Below are 15,595 nucleotides of genomic sequence, written 5' to 3'. Positions count from 1 at the left end.
CCTGCCTCTGCCTCCCGAGTGCTGGGATTAAAGGCGTGCGCCACCACGCCCGGCTTAGCTACTGTTTTCTAATTTAATTCTATTACTCTCAGGGAACACACTAAGTTTTCAGTATCTTGAATTTTTTTTCATTTTTTAAATTTTCTTTATTATGTGTGTTTTGACTGCATGTATGTATGAGCACCCCATAAATGTCTGGTACCCACAGAGGCCAGAGGGTGTCATATTCCCTGGAACTAGAATTACAGGCAGTTGTGAGCATCTGTGTGGGAGCCGGGGATCAAATCTGGGTTCTGCAGAAGAACAGCCAGTGTTCTCACCTGCAGAGCCGACTGACAGCTGCTCAGTATCTTGAAAATTATTCAAAGAATTTATTGATCAAGGTATGGCCTACTTGGTGTACACACTCCTTGTGCATTTGAAATGAGAATTCTGCAGGTGCTGTGTGCAGTATTATAAGAACCCCTCTATATAACATAAATAGAAAAACCCTAGTCTTTTACAGAAATAAGAGAACTTTCCTGTAGGTCCTAGCTTCCTCTTCATTCTGAAGAACGTCCTTCAGTAAGTACACCTTGTATTGGGGCTAGAATCCTCACTTTTACAACTAAAAATATCTCTACCTCATCTATTTTGTCTTGATTACTTTTCTACTGCTGAGATAAAACACCAAGATCAAGATAACTTTAGGATAATAGTTTTATTTTTAGCTTACGGTTCCAGAGGGCTAGAGTCTATGACAGAGCAAAAGGATTAGCTGGAACAGCAGCCCAGACCTCATATGTCAAACTACAAGCAAGAGACAGGGAATAACTTGAAACAGCATGAGGCTTTTGAAATATCAAAGCTTACCCCTGTGGCGTACTTCCTCCAGCAAGGTCACACTTTTAGTCTTCCCCAAACAACAACAGCTGGAGACCAAGTATTCAAATGCTCAAGATTTGCCAAGGAAGTCTTTCAACTGACCACATACCTTTAAAGGACATTTTAGCTGGGTATGAAGTTTGTAGAGCTTCTTTCAGCTATTGAAGTTTCATCCACCATCTTCTGCTGTTGAAGTAATCTCCCACTGCTTTCAGGGTCTTAATCTTTCACTGTCACTAATAGGAATCTTAGGTCTGTCACTGGCTTGAGATAGTCTCTCATGTAATCCAGACTGACCTTGAACTTGCTGTGTAGCCAGAGATGACCTTGAACCTCCTGTTTTCACAGTGCAACTAGAGGCTTTGAGGACGTGTGTTGAGCAAGCTATTCCCAGACCAGAAATGGTTTTCTTTGTTCTTATCTTGATTTAGCTGGACATCTTGTAGCTAATAAAACCTGCCTATGATAACACTTCCATGGAAGAACAACCACATGCCATATAACCCATCCATTTACAGTGCACGAGTCAGTAACTTAGTACTGTCAGTTGTGCAACCACAAGTAAAACCAACTTTAGAGCAGTTTCATTATCCCTTCACTAAGAAAACCCATGCCTTTGCTGCCACCCCCCCCCCTCATTAGTCCCTCAGAGCAGTCCTAGTCAACCATCAGTTCATGTGTCTATAGTTTTGCCTATTTGGGATATCTAATATAGTAGGAATCATAGATGGTCACTCTTTACTTAAAATAGCACAGCATTTTGTGCCTGTACACATACATGTATGTTTATGTCCATGTGTGTGCCTGCATATGAGTGTGCACACAAGCTGTGTGTGAACAGACACGTGCTGATCAGAGGATAACATCAGGCACCTTCATTCTTAAATTTCAGCAAGTATGCTGGCTCTTTTTCATGGCACTTCCTAGGCAGTCGGCCATGTCAAGATAAAGCTGAATAAATCCTTTCCAGCCACCAGCTATCAAAAACAAAAACAAAACACTGAAAAACCAAGTATGATGGGTGGCATATGCCTTTAATCCCAACACTTGGGAGGCAGAGGAAGGCAGATTTCTGAGTTCAAGGCCAGCCTGGTCTACAGTGTGAGCTCCTGGACAGCCAGGGCTACACAGAGAAACCCTGTCTCCAAAGAGTAAAGGGTCACATGGTCTGAATCAGTGGGAGCAACAAACAAGGGTTTCCCATGACGCAGGTTGTCTTGAGCCACAGCAGAATGCTCCTACTGTGGGGTAAGGGACATTCTTGCTATAGACTAAGGAAGACTGAACAGAGGACGCTCAAATCTGTTTGCAGATGCCAGGGTGAGGTCTCAACTTGGTTACTCTAAGCAAAGGTGAGGAGGGGATTCCTGGACTGTGCAGGATGCTACTGTGTTGTAGTGACTGGGGCCTGAAACAGCTAACAGAATCTAAAGACATTTTAATCTCTACTGTATTTAAACTTACTGTGCTGTTGGCTTTTTGTTGATTTTAAAATAAGACCTTATGCATCCTAGGCTGGCTTTGAACTCTCTGTACAGTAAATACTATTTTTCTATCTTGTTTTACTATCTGCTGATGCGTAACAAATCTCTCTATGCCTAATACCGTAACACAGCAAGCATGTTATTAAATCAGTGAACTCTATGCTATAGAATGTGTTCGAGGAGGGTGCTCAGTTGGTAAAGTGCTTGCTGTTCAAGTGTAAGAACCCAAGCCTGGATTCCCCAGCATGCTCACAGAATGCCAAGTTGTTGCCATGGCACTTGGTGAAGGCAGGGAGGGGCTGATCTAATCCTGGGGGGCTTGCTGGCCAGGCAGTCTACAAACAGGTATTCCAAGTTCATTAAGAGACCCTTTCCAAAAAATCAGGTGGAAGAGCTACAGAGGACGACACTTAACATTACCAGACTCTCATGTGACAAGAGGGAAGATCACATACAGCTAGCCTGGGTTGACCTCAGACTCGCTATGTAGTCAAAGCTAGCCTCAATCTCTCAATCTCTGCCTCCACCTCCCAAGTACTGGAATTACCCAGGCTCAAACTCTTTAGACAAGGGCTCATTCCAGTTCAGGCTGTCCTGGAAATCACTGTGGAGAGCAGGCTGCTCTCAATTCTCCCGCCCCAGCCTCTAGCACCTGGGTTACAAGCACGAGTCACCTTGCTGGCTTTAGAGAGTACGTCCAGCTATAAGACTCTGCCATCAGCAACAGCAAATCAGCATCTCCCCCCAGTCAGCATTTGTCACACTCCTCATCCAAGGTGACAACCCAAAGCAACTCTTGCTGAGACCCACGATCTAAAGGATCTTACTCCATGAGAGGAAAGGTTGGCGCCTTTGCATCTCCCTCCTCTAAGGCCCTCACAGGTCTGACCAGGAGCCAGCTTAAGCTGTCTGAATCTGGGTGAGCGTAGGAAGCTGTCCCGCACTGGAACAGTTTCTACTGGACCTCAGGCTCTAAACTTTACACTTAGACGTGAAAATTGCAGGGGCTGGAGAGATGGCTCAGTGGTTTAAGAACACTTACTACTCTTGGAAGAGAACCGAGATCCAATTCCCTGCACCCACATGGTAGCTCACAACTGCCTGTAACTCCAGTTCCAGGGAATCTAATGCCCTCTTCCGGCTTCCACAGATACCATATGCACGCAGTGCACAGACACACCGGTAGGTGAAGCACGCACCGCACTTCCAGTCAGTCACTTACTAATATCTCACTACTCATATTCTCCAAAACTTTCTTTAAAGTTAGACTTATCTTATGAGCAAAAGTGCTTTGCCTGCAAGTATGTGTGTGTGCCAAGTCTGTGCTATACCACAGAGTCAGAAGAGGGCACTGGATCCCCTGGAAGTGGAGTTTCAGAGAGTTTTGAGTTCTTTTTTTTTTTTAAAGATTTATTTATTCATTATATGTAAGTACACTGTAGCTGTCTTCAGACACTCCAGAAGAGGGCGCCAGATCTTGTTACGGATGGTTGTGAGCCACCATGTGGTTGCTGGGATTTGAACTCTGGACCTTCGGAAGAGCAGTCGGGTGCTCTTACCCACTGAGCCATCTCACCAGCCCGAGTTTTGAGTTCTTAACTACTATAGCCTCTAACCTCCTTCAAAACTCTTCAGTTATGGGCTGTCAGCCAAGTTATATACAACCAACAACATGTATCTGAGCATACATGTAAAAGATTACTTAAGTAGGCAAACGAAGAACAGCCTGCCTAATGCGTGTGGCTCATTCCTGGTTTCCTAGAAAGTTAGTACAGTCTTCATGCCCTTCACCTAAATAGCTAACATTAATTTTAAACTTTAGCTCTCCCTCTTTACAATCAATACAGACTGATAACATGGGCGGATTTCTGAGTTCGAGGCCAGCCTGGTTTACAAAGTGAGTTCCAGGACAGCCAGAGCTATACAGAGAAACCCTGTCTTGAAAAAAACCAAAAAGAAAAAGAAAAGAAAATATTCTCTAGTACTTGTTTCTGGCACCAGTAACAGACAGATAAAGGAGACTGCTTGATACCTGGCTGAACTGGAGTACCTTTCCCCAGAGCTAAGGCTTCCCAATTCCAAGACACACTCTCAAGTCCACATGTGGGGATGCTCCGGCGGGAGGACTGTGGTTCCCAGTCAGCATGGGCTGCCTGCCGAGGGAAAAGCTGTCTCCAGCATGGGTCTCCGTGCACCGGTCTTCCCTCACACACCTGACTTACTTGTACCACTCCTCTAACTCTGGTTCCGTGGGGGGGGTTTCATTGTTTCTTTTTGCTGCAGTTACTTAGTGACAGAATGTGTACTCACAGCCCCTAGCATGCACACAGCCCCTAGCATGCACACAGCCCACAGCGTGCACACAGCCCCTAGCGTGCACACAGCCCACAGCGTGCACACAGCCCACAGCATGCACACGATAGCACACATACAGAAAGGAAAAGACAGCCTGCAGGTGGTGGTCTCTCTCACCCCAAAACCCAGTGTCTTCATAGACTAAGCCACGGTATCTCCCTGTCCTTAGACTCTATTGAAGACACCAAGAGGGACGACAGCCCCTCTGCTGTGGGGCTACTATCCATCTGGAGAAAGAGCTGGGCTGTGAGTACAACCATTCTCACTGATTATTCTTTCGCCAGGTCCTATAAAGTGAGGTAACTAAAGGCCCTCTAATGACTGAGTAAACTCCCTAAGGGATCAATCCAGTGTACACACTCTGGCTCTTTCACCCTCTGGTGGCTTGAATGAAAATTGTCTCTGTGGGGTTTGAACGTGTGAATGTTTGGTCCCCAGTTAATGAACTGTTTGGAAAGGCTTAGGAAATGAGTTCTTGTAGGCAGGTATGTCTCTGGGCAGTGTCTAGGTCTCTGCCTGCTACCTATGGATCAACATGCAACTCTCACTTAATAGTAGGTACAGCACCACACCTGTCTGCTTCCCGCCATGATGATAATGGACTAAGTCTCTAAAACTGTGAGCAAGGCCCCCACCCCCATTAAATGCATCCCTTACAAGAGCTGCCTTATTGTTGTCTTTTTTTTTTTGGGGGGGGGGGGGTCGAGACAGGGTTTCTCTGTAGCCCTGGCTGTCCTGGAGCTCACTTTGTAGACCAGGCTGGCCTCAAACTCAGAAATCCGCCTGCCTCTGCCTCCTGGGCGCTGGGATTAAAGGCGTGCGCCGCCACGCCCGGTGGTTGTAGTCTCTTGGGAGCGACATCACAGTAACTAAGACACGCTATGCTATGGCCCCAGTCTCCCCACAGCACGCGCCATGCACGAGGAGACATTGCCTTCTCTTTTCCAGCTCAGTGAAAGCATTCATCCCTACTCCATTACAAGATCTACCCGTGGAAACAAGTGGAAGGCAGCATGACAGACAGTCTGACTGTAACTCCAGCCCCAGAAGGCAGAAACAGGGCAATCTCAAAGCAAGCTGGCCACTGAGATTAGCCATTCTGGGGAGTTCTGGGTTTGACTGACAGTCTGCCTCAAGGACTAAGTCTGGAGAACACTGGAGGATAATCCCCAGTGTCGACACTGAGTCTCCTCTTTCGTACACCGTATCCATATCCACTCACACTCAAAGTTACGCATGCCCACATGCATAGCACACACGGGAATGTGAGAAGTGAACGCGAATGGGTGGGGAGATGGCACAGCGGGTAAAACACTTGCCACACAGAAGGATGACCTGAACCTGGTCCCAGAATCCACATAAAGTACAAGAAGAAAACTGACTCCACGAACTTGTCCTCTGGTTTCTACACACATGGGAGACTCACACACTCTACAATAAGTGTGTTTATTTTGTTTTTGTTTGTTTGTTTGTTGTTTTTAGTTTGGTTTTGGTTTTTCAAGGTTTCTCTGTGTGGCCCCAGCCGACCTGGAACTGGCTCTATAGAACAGGCTGGCCTAGAACTCAGAGATCACCTGCCCAAGGTGGAATGTTCCAGAGAAGAGCAGCAAAGTCCCTGTGCCAAGATGGCACAGTGAAGCAGTCATGTTCTTTTTAAAATGTGATTTCCAATCTGGCATGGCAGTGGGCACATATAATCTCGGCACTAGGGAGACTGAGGCAGGAGGATTGATTACAAACTCGAGGGCTACACAGTGAGAGAGACCACGTCTCAAAAAAAACCATGTAGCTGGCTGTGTAGCCCCAGAGCACTTGCCGAGTGTGTGGGACCCTAGATTCAATGCCCAGCATTCTTCTGCGGAGAAGAACCAAGTCCAAAACAGCGCGTGTGCAGTTTTATAGACAGGAAACTAAAATTCCAAGAAGCTAAGAAACTAGCTGAGCACACGGCTTTGAATTCACAGAAAGTGAGTCCTAGGGCTCTCGAGAGCTGGAGTCTCTAGTCCTCTAGCTCTCTAGTCCTAGAGTCTCTGCCGTGCAGCATGCTCTCAGCTGACTTCTCAAGGCAGGCACGTCTCACTACTGAGATCCACTCCTGCCTGTGCTGCTGAAGACTACAGCAGGCCCTGAAATGTGCTAGACCACTAAGCTGGTATACTCCGTCCTCAAGTTTTCTTAAATTGTTTTTAGATTGATTTTACTCAGTGTGTTTCGCTAACATGTATGTTTCCCTAACATGTGTGTTTATATACCAATTGCAAGCCTAGTGCCCTCAGACCTTAGGAGAAGACATTGAAACGGCAGTTATGCATGGTTCTGAGCACCACATGGGTGCTGGGAACTGAACCCAGGTGGGCCGCAGGGACAACAGTGCTCTTAACTGTTGAGTCACCTCTCTAGCCCCAAAGTTTCTGGTTTTAATGAAATGTTACCAGAAAAAGAGTCATGAAGAGGCTGGGACTATGCAGGAGAGTCTGAAGGGAGAACAGGGCAGGGGGTAGGAGGAGAGAAATGTATAATTGTATAATTTTTTAAAATGTAAATTTATTTTAAAAATTAAAATAAAGTACTTTTTACAAGAAGCATAAGTCTGAGGTGGTGCCACACACCTTTAAACCCAGCACAAGAGAGGCAAAGGCAAGCAGATCTCTATGAAGTTCAAGGCCAGCCTTGTCTACATGAGTTCCAGGACAGGCAGGCTTACACAGAGAAACCCTGTCTTGAAAAACAAAATACAAGTATTATCTTTTGCCAGGCATAGTGGCTCAGCCATGTAATGCAAGACTCAGAAAACTCAGGAAGGAAGAGCTATTTACCAAATCCCAGACTAAATCAGCTACACAGAGAGACTATCTCAAGCCAATACATAGCTTAGCAGGTGACAGGTTCTAACAGCAAGCTCCAGGGCCTGAGTTCAATGCAAGGGACCACAAGGTGGAAGGAGAGAGAAGACTCTACTTGAAACAGGCACACTCGCACATAGACACACTGAAACACATACAAATATGAGAGAGAGAGACACTGTCTTAAAAATCATAAGAAAGGGGGCTGGAGAGATGGCTTAGTGGTTAAGAGCCATCTAGAGTGCTCTTCCAGAGGTCTTGAGTTCAATTTCCAGCAACCACATGGTGGCTCACAACCATCTGTAATGGGATCTGATGCCCTCTTCTAATGTGTTTGAAGACAGTAACAGTATACTCCTATATATAAATTAAATATTTTAAAAAATCACAGGAAAGCTATGCAATTCAAACATCTATTTCTGTGGGAAAAAATAAAATGATGTGTCAATGGGTTGCTAAGATTACAGAGCAGAAGACCAAATGACCCCTTTAACTCATTTACTATATAATAGTTATTCTGACAGCTGCCCCATGCAATCCAAGTTAGAAACAATTTCTGCCATGGTTGGAAATGCCCCATCTCCACTGTCCCTTTGTAATCTGAATATTATTCTGGGATGACATCGTGTGTTTAGGGATGGGACATCCGAGATTAAAAACCGAACAGAGACTGGACTCTCTTTAGCTCCGTCGGCACGTGCTAAGCAGCACGCATGGCTTCAGTCCTCAGAATCGCACAGACTGAGCAGACAGACGGAGGATTCGTGTGCTTTACCAAACGGAAGGTTTCTTTAAGCTTTGCTTTCCTGTGGGTTTTGAGACAAGGCTCCATACTGTACCGCAGCCCAATCTCAAGACTGTAGGCAATCCTCCTGCCTTCAGCTTCTCAATTGTTGAGAGCCACCACATCCAGCTTTTCAAAATAAAATTATATGCATCTTTCAGAATGGCCAAAATGAGAGGACAGAAAATGCCAAGTGTTGTCAAGAATCTGGGTACTCAGATCCCACCCCCTCCAGCTGTAGCCATGCCCATTAGGGCATCATGTAAGAATGCATTCATGAAAACCCACAGTCTACAACCCAGTCTCAAACAGACTCTGGACGGTGTGTGTCAAAAGACACATTCATAATGGTACTCACTGGGAAAATACAAAATATTCAACCACAGCAAGTATAAGTAAAGTGGATTATGTTCCCACAAACAAAAAGATCATGCGGTCTGCAACACGCTGTAAGCATGCTCTCGGCTAAAACAACAGACAGGGGCTAGGGAGAGGCTGGTTGGTCACACTCACTGTGCCAGCACGAGGACCTGCATTCAGTCCTCAGCATCCACACAGAGTCAGCCATGCTAGAGCAGGCTGCTAATCTGCTCTAGGGAGGCAGAGGCAGGAGGATTGCAGGAGTTCACTGGCCAGCTAGCTCCTCCTCACCTTCATCAGTGAGTTTCAGGTCCCAGGGAGAAAACTGCTGGACAGCTACTGAGAAATGACATGTAAGCACATTCACACACATACACAAGAACACACACACAATGCTTACGCCAAATAGCAGATACAGTGGTGCAAACTCGTAACACATACATACATAGTAAATAAAATGCTTATAAACACGTTTATGGATGCATGAATGAATGAATGACAACGATGGCTGGGGACAACTGGTAGTGTTTACCTTCCATGCATGAGGCACTCACTGGGTTCAATCTCTCGGACCCCAGGGCGGGAAGTGGGCAAGCTAAAAGCAGTGCACAACTCTACACCTTAGACTGGAGAGTTTGAAGCCAACATGGGCTACAGAAACTCTGTCTCAAGAAATGAAAAATGGAGATGTGGCTGAGCTCAAGGGCAGGACACTGGCCCCAGGTGCACAAAGCCCTGAGTTCTAGACCCTGTACTACAAAACCAAAATACCAATTCAAACAAAAATTTTTAAAGCATATACACTATGCAATCCCACTCTATAAAACAAGATGTTGGTTCCATTTTGATGGAGGTAATTGTGAAAGAAAGCAGGGCGGGGGGGGGGGGGGGGGGGAAGCGCCTCTGAGCACTGGGAATATCGCTTCTCCAGCAGAGGCTTCAAGTGGGTGCCGTGTACAGACTGACACACAGAACAGACAGTGGAGCATCATAATCACCAATGGGGGTTGGTGGGCAGCTCCAGGATGCAGCCTGCACTGAAATCTCCCTCCATCACTCGCTTGCTGTGACTGTGGGCAAGTTATTAACCCTTCTGCTGAAATACTTCCTCTGTAAAGAAAGCTTAAGGCCCGCGGCAATAACTTCAGTCATCACAAGACTGCAAGACCCTTACTAGTTCAGACAGCCATCAATAAATGCTGCCTTAGTAAGTACATAAATACGAGTGGCTTATTGTTTATTCTAAAGCAACATCAGAAAAAGTGAGAAGAGACAGATTTTGAGCGTTCAGTAGCAAACAGACAGAATTCTCACCAGAGAGGTGACGGTGTTAACCTCTAGTCTGGCACAAAGGAACCTGACTACAAGGTGAGAATAGTCTTCCAGATTTCCACCTAGAGGCCGCTGGGAGCCGAGGCCTGTGCGGCCCTGGCCATAGGGTGGAGTGGCCCAGCCGATCGCTCTTCAAGACCTTTCAGAGCTTTGATACTCTGGAGTACTGGAAGGCCCCGGTCAGGAACAGCAACAGCTCAACTCAGTCAGAATTCCTTGTCCTCCAAAAGGGAGTCTGAAACTTCCTATGACTTCCTATGCACCTCCATTTTAAAATCTTGGGCGACATTTTCTAGTCACTCTGAGTAAATACCTAAGATTTCCTGTGAGTTTTTGCCACCCATGCTTTGACCCTGACCCTAACTCCTCCAGCCATATCTTACAACTACTCTTTACTACTGCTACTATTATTACTATTATTATTATTATTATTATCATTATTATTATTTGGTCTTTTTGAGACAGGGTTTCTCTGTGTAGTCCTGGCTGTCCTCAGACTCAGATCCACCAGCCTGCTTCTGAGCTCTGGTACCACCACCGCCCGGCTACACCTACTCTTTATTAAGCACTCCTTCAACGTCAGGCCCTATAACGAACACTGCATCCCTACTTCTCAGAAACATTCTTGCCAGCTCCCATTACTCTTCTCATCACTTACAGTCAATAACAGCATAGCTGGGGACACCCTCCCTGATCAAGAACAGCAGGGCTAGACAGATCTGCTTTGTCCGAGTGGCTCCAAAGCCCACGCCCTTTCCATTTACAGAGTGCCCTGGCCGATTGCACATCCTACCTTATACCCTCTTATTTGTCCAATCCCAGGTCACTAGCTGAGGTGGTCTAAAGCAGGAAACCCCAGGCATGGTGGGGTTACACCAGCATGACCAGTACTCCAAAGGCTGAGCCAGGTGCATTCTCAAGAAGAGAGAACAACAGGAAAAAACGAAATCAGTGAAAAGTCTATTTTAGCATTTGTTTAGGGTCTTAATAAATGGCTCACATAGGCCTCAAATTCAAGGCCTTCCTGCCTCAGTCTCCCAAATGCTGAGATTACAGGTGTACACCACTACTCCCAACAAATTCCCACAATTTTCTAAATAAATAACTATTTCATGTCGGTAAGTAGAACTCTTTTCACGGGTCCACTTCAATGAACATTCAATGGGGTGTTAAAGCGATTCACATTGGACAATGGTCATCTAAACCATGGGTAAAATTCCAGCAGCCTCTCCAGCGCCTTGGCCAGTACCTAGCTAGGGAATGCAATCAAAAGAAATAGCTGAGTTCGAGGCCAGCCTGGTCTACAAAGTGAGTTCCAGGACAGCCAGGGCTATACAGAGAAACCCTGTCTCGAAAAACCAAAAAAAAAAAAGAAATAGCTGAAATTAATAAACTCACTGGAAGGCAATTTGTTGTCACTGGCCTGTCCTCTCTGCTGTAGGCTACTGTCCCAGGAGGCACTGCTCTGTCAGACACCTGCCACACCACAGTTAACGCAGGAACTCTACAGACCTCCCTATCAGGTTCCACAAGCCACCTCCCTAGCTGTGGTGGAGAGTACAATGCATATCAAAGTCTCACAGGACTAAGGAGTGAGTCTGAGGTAAACAAAGGCCCTGGGAATTTGGGCCAACCAGATCCAGGTCCTACTCCTCTGCAGGGGGCTGAAGTTGCTGCCAAAACACAACCTCTTCCTCCTCCCAACCCCTGGGAGATCAGAAACAGCCCTCCACATCAGATGTACTGTCCCTATTTTTCTTAAAGCAAACAGGCTTTCTGCTCCCAGGAATCACCAAATGTGCCGGGAAAGACTGTTGCCAGCTCAGGTTACATGACACCCTGTCTTAAAAAACAAAAACAAAAAACAAAAGCAAAGGCTCCAGGGTGTCTCATTAACACTGTATGCTCACAGGAGGTACAGGGAACACGTGTGCACACAGGGGAAGTGCTCCAGAGTAAGGAAGCTGCTTCTGTCTAGGCCTTTATCTTCTGGGAAAGTCACTTAGCTTTGCTAAGCTTGCTTCCACCGTCAAGAAGCCAGTCATAAGCCTTTAACCCCAGCGCTTAGGGGGCAGAGGCTGGAGAATCTCCGGGACTTTGAGACCAGCCTGGTCTAAATATCAAGTTTCGGGACACCAAGACTACACATACTGAGACCTTGTCTCAAAAGGAAGGAAGGGGGGAAGGAGGGAGGGATGGAAGGAAGAAGAAAAAGAGGAGGGGGGTGGAAGTAGCGGGAGGCATGGGACGACAGCAAGGGTCCTTCACTTATTCCAGGATGCTCTGAGAGACACTCAGATGTGTGCACTCCTAACCCCCACACAAACTGCTACAGAAAAAAATGCCTAAAGCCAGGCATGGTGTCCATTGCCAACCACTCCAGCACTCAGGAGGCTAAGGCAGGAAGCACAGTAACTCCAGCTACAAAGTGAGGGAGGCACTGCCTCGAGAGAGAGACAGAAGGACCGACAGACAGACAGACAGACAGACAGACAGACAGCAAGAGACAAAGAAAAGGTCAGCAGAAAGGCTCAACAGGGCAAAGTGTTTGCCTCACAAGCCTGATGACCTGGGTTTGATCCCCAGGACACATTGTGAAAGTGGAGCTAGACAATGACTCCCCAAAGTTGCCCTGCAACCTCCACTAGCACACTGTGGCACTCCTGCACCTCCCTGAACGCACACAAGACAACACACACATACCCAATAAGAGCAATTAGCCACACAAGTTGTAACCCCCAAAATGCCCTGTGTCCTACTGAGCGCTCTCTCTCTGTGAGGCTCGTAAATAAATCTTACAATATAAAAACGCATGGAGTCTTCTAATTTATCACTGTCTCACCACATGGTCCAAGTTGGCTGGGAACTCTACTCTAGGCTGACCTTAAAACCTCACTCCTCCTACTTCAGCCTCCAAATGCTAGGACCACGGGGGTGTGTGCACCACAGAGATGAAAGTTAAAGAGGAAGTGCCCAGACTCCAGGAGCCGGCCCTTCAGCCCTGCACATAACAGAGCTAATCAAACAAGGTATCTGAATCTAGCTAATAAAGTCTACGATCACATAAGCCACTGTCAGCCAGGCAACGGGGGACACCACGTCAGGGACAGAGGCTCACACAAGCCCTGGTGTTCCATGTTGACTGGCAACACTCACACACACCTCTTGAAAACCACTAGTCACTGTGCTGCCAAACTCTGGATCACTAGAGCTACTGAGACAACCTAAATTAACAACCATCACCAAGCTAGAATAAGCAGCGAAAACCAACTGCAAAGCTAGCTCCCAATTTTCGCAGCCACCCATTCTAACAAGCTGCATCATCACGCAGGGACCAGTAGTCCTTCAGATATAGCAGAAAAGTGTCTTGCCAGCTAACCCCTCATGCCCCAAATACAGAGCCGACAGGACAGCTTAACAGGAGGCCACAAAGCACAAGTGGACACTGGCTGTCAAACAAACCTCCATGGCATCTTAAAGGGAAGGTTGCTGAAACTTTATCCCCCCACCTCCGCTGACCTTTCTCCAATCCGTCTGTGTACGGAGAAGAAAGCGGACCCAGAAAGGAGGGAGGTCCGAAAGGACGACCAGCCTCGGGTGAAGGGTTTATATCTTTTCAAGAGTGATGCAACAGGGTCAGACAGAAGAGGAGGAGCTCGCCTCGCAGAAGGAGAAAGCCGGTGTCGGCGCTGCAATCGAAGGGGACCTGGGTAATCCAGCACGGAGCGGCAGAGCCAGAAATGAACCGGCGCTGGGCGGTTCGGCAGGCGGGAAGAGGCCTCGAGGGCTGGCCTGCCAGGTTCCGTGTGGGTCTGGGAGATACGGTCAGGAAAGGGCTGGGTGACCCGCGCCGAGGAAGGAGGAGGCGACCGGGGTGGGGAGGGAGTCGGCCCGGGCGAGGGAGCAATGCAGCGCCGACAACGGCCCGCAAGAGTTGAATCGCGGCTGCACAGAGCCGCTCGCCCAGAGCGGCCGGAGGGAGGTCGGAGGACTCGGAAAAGGACCGAGTACGCGGGGTGGCGCTCTCACCGGGACAGATGCTTCAAGATCTGCTTCTTAATGATCCCGGCCATGCTGCAGCCCCGGCCCGCGTGGAATGCAGGCAGACGGGCAGCCGTGGCCTCCTCAGTTGTGGAAAAGAGGCGTCCTCTCACCTCGCCGCGGCGCGGGCACCGGCTGCTGTAGCCACAGCGACCGCCATGGCGCTCTGTCACCCCTAACTCAGCGCCGGGAGTTCCGCCGCGTTCCCACCCGCCCGTGCGGCGCCGCAGGATCCCGAGGAGCAGCACCCAGACCGCACGCCGTACTCCGGGATCCCCGTGGCGAGAGCGCACGGCGAGGGGCGGGGACGCGCGCAGCGGCACAGGCGCACGGGATGAGGGGCGGGGCGGCGGGAGCTCAGAGGCATAGGGGGCGGGGCAACAGCGCGGGGCGAGGCTTACACGCTCAGGGGCGGGGCTCACTCTTCCAGGAGGTGGTAGGTGGCACCCGCCTTTACTCTAAACTCTCCTGAGCCAGAGGCAGGCAAATATAGGACCTTGAGACCAGCCCTGTCTACATGGGGAGTACCAAGACAGGGTTACAGTAAGAGACCTTGTCTCTTCTGAGTTCAAGGCCAGTCTGGTCTACAAAGTGAGTTCCAGGACAGCCAGGGCTATACAGAGAAACGCTGTCTCGAAAAACCACAAAAAAAAAAAAAAGAGAGAGAGAGAGACCTTGTCTCTAGCCAGGCGTGGTGGCGCACACCTTTAATCCCATCACTTGGGAGGCAGAGGCAGAGCCAGGCGATACAGAGAAACCCTGTCTCGAAAAAAAAAAAAAAAAAGTTAAAATTTATGCGAGTGTCAGCCTTTGCAAGTGTCCTCATATCACAACGAAGCTGAAATCTCAAGCTGAGGACACAGCTCAGGGGAAATGCGCTTGCCACCATGTGTAAGGCAGAATTCCATCCACAGACCCAAAGGAAAGCAGTTCAACCCTGAAGTGCAAGGACAGTAAGAAACAGTTCCAGTGATCCTGGCTGACACACTGTTCCAGCAGCTGACTCTGACCCAAGAAATCTAACCTTTAATGCTTCCAGTTTCAAGAAAAATATCTGCAGTTATCAAGCTGCTAAATACATAAGGCCTCCGTGATAAAGTGCTCACCAAGCCTCGGGCCACTCCATTAAACACAGGTGGAGGCTCCTTCCACTCTTCACTGTATCCAGGAGATACTCAGATACCATCTGACCAAAGCTACGCAACTGGGGCAAGAGCTGAATCCTGTTTCCATGCATGACAATGGCTCAGTGCAAGGATCTCATTTCCCAATGCACCATTCTGGCAAACTGCTGAGGTCAAAATGCCAAACAACCACAGCAAACCTAACCCACATACTTTGCTTAAAGCCCCCTTTAGGAAATTTAAATAAAAACCCCAATCTGTCTATTGATCATTAGTACATGACTCAATATACTTAATTGCCCTTTGAAAAGGGAGCAATGGAAATGAGCGCCAATGTCTTTAATTCTCACTATTTAGTGTGGTTTTGCTTTCTTGGTAAGTTTGGGGGGGGTAGGAATTAATTACCTC

At 47.8% G+C, this 15,595-nt stretch overlaps 1 protein-coding gene across 1 annotated transcript in view; it reads right to left on the bottom strand.

Moving 5' to 3' along the window:
• The window catches only part of Uhrf1bp1 (UHRF1 binding protein 1), a 42,877-nt gene extending 28,557 nt beyond the window's left edge, over window positions 1-14,320 (bottom strand). The window contains exon 1 of the mRNA XM_029471406.1: window positions 14,177-14,320. Within this exon, the coding sequence (XP_029327266.1) occupies window positions 14,177-14,223 (47 nt within the window). The 5' untranslated portion in view covers window positions 14,224-14,320. The remainder of the gene's footprint in view (window positions 1-14,176) is intronic.
• Window positions 14,321-15,595: the final 1,275 nt, after the last annotated feature.

Source organism: Mus caroli, chromosome 17 (genome assembly GCF_900094665.2).
Source record: "Mus caroli chromosome 17, CAROLI_EIJ_v1.1, whole genome shotgun sequence".
NCBI classification, from domain to species: domain Eukaryota; kingdom Metazoa; phylum Chordata; class Mammalia; order Rodentia; family Muridae; genus Mus; species Mus caroli.
Note: the sequence above shows the minus strand (reverse complement) of the source record. Positions and strands in the feature narration are given on the sequence as shown.